The 7,396-nt window shown below is 42.5% G+C and overlaps 1 protein-coding gene across 1 annotated transcript in view; it reads right to left on the reverse strand.

Annotated features, from left to right (window-relative positions):
- Positions 1 to 6,990, reverse strand: part of LOC119417334 (SRSF protein kinase 3-like) — an 18,901-nt gene extending 11,911 nt beyond the window's left edge. Inside the window, exons 1-7 of the mRNA XM_037684541.1 lie at positions 6,941 to 6,990; positions 3,078 to 3,160; positions 2,849 to 2,957; positions 2,672 to 2,759; positions 2,466 to 2,553; positions 2,166 to 2,272; positions 1,113 to 1,275 (exon numbers count right to left, since the gene is read on the reverse strand). Coding sequence (XP_037540469.1) covers positions 1,113 to 1,275; positions 2,166 to 2,272; positions 2,466 to 2,553; positions 2,672 to 2,759; positions 2,849 to 2,957; positions 3,078 to 3,160; positions 6,941 to 6,990 — 688 coding nt within the window. The remainder of the gene's footprint in view (positions 1 to 1,112; positions 1,276 to 2,165; positions 2,273 to 2,465; positions 2,554 to 2,671; positions 2,760 to 2,848; positions 2,958 to 3,077; positions 3,161 to 6,940) is intronic.
- Positions 6,991 to 7,396: the final 406 nt, after the last annotated feature.

Below are 7,396 nucleotides of genomic sequence, written 5' to 3' on the forward strand. Positions count from 1 at the left end.
GATAGATAGATAGATAGATAGATAGATAGATAGATAGATAGATAGATGGACAGATGGATAAAAAGATAGAAAGATAGAAAGAAAGATGTAATGAATAAAATATTAATAATGTAAAACTAATAAATAAATAATAAAATTAATAAATTTTAAACAAATACATTTATACATATATATATACACACACACACACACACATCTTGTGCTAGTAACAATTTAAATGTATTTCATTTTAGGGATGCACGATATTATCAGCATGGTATCCGTATCGGCCGATATTAGCGGTAAAGTTAAATACTGGACATCGGTCATTCCCTCCAAATTAACTCACCGATGTAAAATACAGTGTTTTTGTACGACAACCCAGTGACCAGGATGCCTGCGGCGGCAGCACAACAACGCCGTGGCGCTGATCTGATCACGGCGGAGAGGAAGAAGTCAAAATGTTGGTGGTGTGGAAGATTTTTTTTTCGTTGAGGATGTTGGATTCCAAAGATTTTTGGACTACGTTGAGCCTCGCTACATCGTCCCCGGTCTGACATATTTTTATGACGTAGCCTTACCCGAGTTACAAGCCGTCATTTCCAACGTCATTGAGAAGCTAATAGCACTTGGGTGAGTTTTACCACAGACATTTGAGCGTCGTGTTAGCCCCGTTAGCATGATTAGTCTTACGGCACAATGGATAGACTAAAACTTAAAACGTCTGTCCTTCATGCACAGGAGTGCAGAGGATCCCACTCTGCAGCTGAACCTGGAACAAGCCTCCACAAGCGAGACAGCATCGCAGGTGACTAATGCTAATAAATAACATTTAACACTTTTCATTTGATATAAGTTAAAGTGATGCACATGGCTGTTACTGAATATATGTCACCAGCTCTTACAGCTGTTACACCATATCTGTAGCAAATAAGCCTAAATAATAATGTTCAGTTAAAGTATATTAAAAATCTTTATTTTTGTTAGTATGCCTGTTCATCTTTTGTTTTGTTGGTTTTAAGAGCATTGTGCACAGGTTCATGTCGCCCTGGATGCTGAGCTGTAAACTGCCCAGCTTTCAGATAACCCTCCTAACCTCTCCTGCATGAGCAGAACCTAAAGGCCAACCTTACCTTTGGTGTTGGCCTCCATCCCAGCAGGTAAAGAGAGGACGCTGCTGCCCCCTGCTGGCGTGTTGTGGGACTGCAGCTCCACACTCAGCAGGATGTTTTCTGGTTTGATGTCTGTGTGGATTATTTTGCACAGCCTGTGAAGGTAGTCCAAGCCCTGGAGAACCTACAGAGGAATGTAGAGTATGTCTGAGTCAGCTGGTTTTGGTTCAATTGTTGTTTTCCTGTCCACAGTTTCCTTTTAGCTACGTGTTGCCTTTATTCAGCCACCTTTATCATTTAGATACAATTTTACTTTACTTTTACACCTTGCAGTATTTAGCTGCTAATTTGATGATTTTAGCTTTTGCATCTGTTTTGATGCTTTTAGTTACGGTTTTGTTAATTTTAACATATTTTATATCAATTTTAACTATAGCTTATGTTTTGTTTATTTTAGCTTTTGTTGTGATCATTTTAGCATATCTTTTAATAAGTTTAGCTTGTGCTTTTTATTTCACATTTAGCATATGTTTAGCTCATTTTGAATGCAGTTTTAATCATATTTAACGTATCATTTTGTGATTTTAGCTACTTTTGCACTTCTTTAAGCTTTCAGTTTTGCTGCTGTTGATGTATATTTTTAGCTGACGTTAACTTTCTTACAAATAGCCGAAACAACTCATCTCTAAATACGATAAACACTAAATGTGTCCATTTCAAGGCGGCACGGTGGCTCAGTTAGTAGAGCTGCCACCTCTCAGCGAGCAGGTCACACCGGTTCAAATCCCGGCCGGGGGCCTTTCTGGGTGGAGTTTGCATGTTCTCTTCGCGCATGTGTGGGTTTCCTCCCACAGACCAAAAACATGCATGTTAGACTGATTGGTAACTTTAAATTGTCTCTAGGTGAGAGTGAATGTTTGTCTCTATTTGTCCCTGTGATGGACTGGAGACCTGTCCAGGTGTCACCAGTGACCCCCGTGACCCAAAAAAGGAAGAAGTGGGTAAAGATAATGGATGGATCCATATCTATGTATATATTTTTATTTTTTATTCTTATTGCTCTGTGGAACTCGCCTGAGTTAATATTTGTTTGACCCAAGGAAGTGGCAGTCCCAGTTTCCCAAAACACAGCCGCCAGCTTCTGAGATCGGGTCCCAGCAGCTCCAGAACCAGACACGTGTCTGACGGGGGGGTTAAGGTCACCTTAGAGTCCAGCTGTAAAGGAACATTTTTAGATACGTTCACACTTTATTTAAAGTTTGATCGTCTCGGTCTGACTGATGAACTTCAGTGGTTCTGCCGCACATAAAACAAACTCCTGGTGTCGAGTTTACAAACTCCCGGCCAAGAAATGAGAGCCCACATGAAGGATACGGACCCCGTTGACCCCGACCAGCTTGAACTCATCCAGCAGCTGAACAATTCGTCGACTGGAGTGGTGGCGACCCGCAAGGGCACTGGCCTGATGAAGAAGAGGAGTTCAGGGGATTAAAACATTTGGATGAAGATGAAGATGAGTTTTGGACAGTGTTCAGAGAAGTGCGGAAAAGCCGAGTGGACACGTGGCAGAGGTCACTGACACAGCGTAGAAGAGCCAGCTCATCCTGCCCCGCCTGGGTGAAACCAGCACCGCTCTTCAGCACCTTCACGGCCACTCGTCGAGCCGACCTGCCGACACCAAACCAGAGCTCCCTCAGCTTTTCACCACCTCCTCCTTCTGATCGACTTAGGTTTGTACAAACTTCAGCTGGACCTACTTCAGGTCTGTGCAGAGCCACACGGTTGAGAAAACTCCCCAGCCGAGTTTGGACACCACCTGGTACCTCGTGTTGAAAGTGTCTCCAACCTGGACAGGATGGTACCCACCTGTGGACGGAGAACACATGAGACGTCACGGATCAAGCTGCTTCTTATTTATAGGACTTCTACAGGAGAGGATAAGTCATCCAGAGGAAAACCACGACCATCTGCAGAGCCTCCATGTACCGTAACAATATTCTCCGGGGTCTTCAGAGTCCTGACTGTCCGTACGGTGGAGCTGCAAGTGATCCGGGGCGCCTCCCTTAGACCTGCAAACACAGATGTGTAATAAAAACTGGAGTCTGCTCGTGTGTCTGTAGAGCAGGGTTAGTCAACTGGTGGCCAGCGGGTGACTTCAATCCAGCCCACTTCATTCAAAATGTTGTTTTTGTTTGTTTGTTTGTTTGTTTGTTTTTTTGGGGGGGGGTGAGTTCTATTTATTACATTTATGATTCAATGCAATCAAATAAACAAGTTTAAAAAGTAACAGATCACTTTAAACTTTGGTTTATTCACATAATGATTTAATCGCTGGATGTCCGGCCCCCAGTGGTGGGATGTACTTAAGTACAAGTACTTCGTTACTGTACTAAGTACATTTTCCATGTGTCTTTACTTTACTTAAACGAGTTAAACGTGGGTACTTTGGACATTCGCTCCATTACATTTTACATAAAGTATCTATACTTTCTACTACACTACATTTCTAACAAAAAGTAGTACATTTGAAGTTAATTTTGCAAGTTTACTTTAAGTTAAGTATAAGTATATCAAGTATACTACACACCATACTTGTAGTGTACTAGAAGTATACTGATTTAATACTTTGTATTATCTGCAGCATTGTTCATTAAAATGACTCAACACTATTAATGTATTACATAAAATATACGTACAGTAAGTACACTTAACGATAGTGTAGACTATTGCATTGGGTAATACGTTCAGCAAGTACTTTTAATACTTTACGTATTTTTAAAGACAAGTACTTGTTTAATTTTACTTAAGCAAAAATGTTAACGTGGTACTTCTTATTTTACTAGAGTACATTTGTGTCTGTTTATTTGTACTTTTACTTTACTTAAGTACAGTGTTTGAGTACTTTCTCGACCACCGGCCCCCTGAGCAGTTTTGTTGAGTAGCTCTGCTGTAGAGACTTCAGCAGTTTTTAAAATTTCACACGGATTCAGTTTCCAGTGGAAACTTGTCCCACTGCCCAATCAAGAGCAGACAGATGGCATCGGAAGTGGCACTAGTTCTGACTCGGCTGTAAATCGCTTTACAGGCCGTCGGTGCAACCCGAGACCTCTGCATCCCAGCTGCTGACGATCTGTGCCACCCCGACGGCTGAAGGTCCTCGGGTCACGTCGCGTCTGACGAAAAAAATACTCAGTTCTTTGTTTTAAAAGCATTTTATGATTGCAAACAAGTGTATGTGAACATTTTAGGATTCTTTGAGTAGTAGATAATCAGTAGTGTTCAAATATTTAATGAAATGTAACCATCTGGATCTTTAAAGTAACGTTCAGGTGAGGCCTAAAATAATCCCGGGGCGTTTTGAATCGGCTCCTTCATAATAAGCTGCTGCTGTAGGAGCTAAAGACAAAAATAAAATGAGCCAATGGTGTTGTTTTGTCTCATGCAAAAATGCAAGGTTATAAAATTAAAGAACATATCTAAGAAACACGTGTTTGCAAAAATGAAACAACCCACTTTCATCCAGCAGGAGACTGAACTCCGTCAGAGATTCTTCTGCCAACGACCTCACGTGGCAAAACAATCCTCACTTTAAAGAGCTGGCAATAAAAGCTGCTTCTTCCAGGTGACAAATGGCTCCAAAGTCTGAACGGGAGATGATCAGCCGGTAACAGCTGCTGTTTTAAATGTGCTTTATAAATAAAATGGACTTTTATCTCATCTTGTTTGCAACAGTTTTTTTTTATTTTTGGAAGGAGAAGGAGCTCGAGCGTCTCCCGTCAGACTTCAAACAAACACGAGACAAACACATTAGACCTGTTTTATCCTCTGCACTAACTGCTACACTTTACATTAGTCTGGTTAAGTCGGGTCCTCTGGATGGATTTAAATGATTTTAAAAAAAATGTTGAAATGTTTCGTCTTTTATCCAGAAGACTTCTTCAGTCTGAGGAGCTGCAACAAACTCAGTCTCTTAAATAGCACCTTCTCACAGTGGAGCATCCAGTCTGCTGGTGACAGCCAAAACCAGCTGATCACATGATCAAGGAGGACTAACGACTGATCGTTAGTGCCCTGATGGCCGCTTGCTATTCACAGAGGGCTGAGTGATACTAGAGTTGCATTCAGTTCTAAAAGATCCAACCTGACCTGACAATTAACTGTAATAACAGGCCCGAACCCCCCAAAAAAACTTTTTTTAATTAATCTTTTAGTGCTTTTGTAAGCAAATCAGACTGACATATTTTAAAAATGTATTTCAAAGAAGGGAAGATATTAGATTTCTTGTTTCACCAAATGGATATTAACATACAAAACGAAAAGCCTAAAAAAAATCCACTCTAAAGACAGACCACAGATGAACAAAAATATTTTTAGAGCTAAATTATTTGGAAAAATATAGAACAAGGCTATTTTAATTGAACGCGCTGCTCGCTTCAGCTTTTTCCTTCACCGCAGATGACAGCAGGTGTGGAGACGCGCGCGGCCGGTGATCCATCTGAAGCCTAACAGGACTCTTTTTTTAAATCTCTTTCAACCGGCCGGTCGGGGTCAATTGCAAATCCTCAGATGTGTGATAAGAACAAAGGGCGGACGGGGCCACGTGCAATTGTTGCGCAATGTGCCCCAGCGCTACTCTCTCTTCTCACAGTCTAACTGCTGCACTTTATTTTATTTCTTTTTCTCGTCCTCAGTAAACTTACTGCCTCCTCCTCTACAAATAAACACAGTTTGATATTGTGAATTCTTATTTAGTTTTCTTTGTGTTGTATGATTCGTAAAACCGCATCAAAAGCTCGAACTGACCGGGTCAGGCTACGGTTCGGGCCAGAAATCGCGGCTCTAAGTGATGCTAGCAATAACAGCATTGCAAGAAGGTGACAACTGGACATGGAGGCCTCCTCTCTTGTTTAATGATGGATGGTTTCTCTTCACAAAGATGGCTTCCTTCACTCCTCTCTCAAAACCGTCGTTCCTCTCTATCCAGGATGTGAACATCTTCGTCCCTGAGAGTGACCTCTGGCCTGGAGATGAGTGTCGACCTCAGAGTCCTGGTCTGATGATGTTGCTCTTCTGTGCTGGTCCATCCTTTTGGCCAGTGGTTGTTTGGTTTCCTCGATGTAAGACTGATCACCCTCCTGACACTGAACAGCATACGCAATATTACTCTGTTTGTATCAGGGGACTGGATCTTTGTGATGGACCAGTAATACAATACCAGTAATGTATTTTGGGGTTGGAAAGCCACTGGGACGTCATGTTTAGAAAATAAACGTCTCAGTTTCTCTGAAACTCCTGCAACATACGGAATGACCACTGGTCTGTGTTCCCCCTTTTCACCTGATGACTGGCTGGAGTCTACCTGGATTACTGAGCGTGCATCAGGATACTTTAGGTTTTCAGTTTTCATTTCTCACGCTCAGAGCCTTGTGCAGTCGACCTCCAGCTTCCACGTTTGACCTTTTAAATCTGCACAGCCGTTCTCACAGTCTGAGGTCCTCAGGACAGAGACTGATGACCAGAGGAAAGTCGTGGCCCCTGCAGAACGTGTTGCCTTGCTTCGGCTGATTCTTTTTAAAAAAGCAGCCAAACACTCTTATTTAGACAGGCTGTAATTTAGACATGGGCCGTACAATGTATTGTTTTCACTTGTTGTTTGTGTTTTCTGTTTTAGGTGTTTTACATTTTGTGCAGCGAAGCGCCTTACAGTGGTTTCTATCCTGTGGAAGGAGCCATATAAGGTTTATTATATCAGTCGGCAGTTTGAGCAGTCTGTCTCTCCTCGACAGCATGAAACTACAGACAAGCACCACAGCAAACATAAATCTTGGAAACCAAAGGGCTATACTTACATGCGGAGCTGCCGTGCAGCTGTTGGAGCAGAACAGGAACTCCTCTGCATTGTCTACCACAGCAGAGAGAGAGGCTGTAATCTGGATTTCAAAAAGGAGCTGGAAACCTGCAGATATTGAAAGCCAAGTTTGGACGAAGCACCAAGAAAGCTTCACCTCCACATTGCAGCAGTTGTAAGCCGGTGTGGAGGCGGTGGAGGCGGGCGTATCGATCTCTCTTCAAGGCTGGATCCAAATGTGGAGATCCCCAGCAGACACTTAACTCACCACTGTCAGGGTTTCACCTGCTTTCCTGTTTCATGTCCCGACTTCAGTCGCTTCAGATCGATTGAAAATGTTTGTGCTTCCGTGTTTCTCGGCTCTTTGCTTCCCCCTCTTCTGTGGAAAAGCCAAAGCCACGAGCAGAGAGGCCCTGGAAGATGAGAGGAATGCCACATGAGACCAACGGATCAGAAG

Source organism: Nematolebias whitei, chromosome 11, assembly GCF_014905685.2.
Source record: "Nematolebias whitei isolate Nwh7 chromosome 11, NemWhi1, whole genome shotgun sequence".
NCBI classification, from domain to species: domain Eukaryota; kingdom Metazoa; phylum Chordata; class Actinopteri; order Cyprinodontiformes; family Rivulidae; genus Nematolebias; species Nematolebias whitei.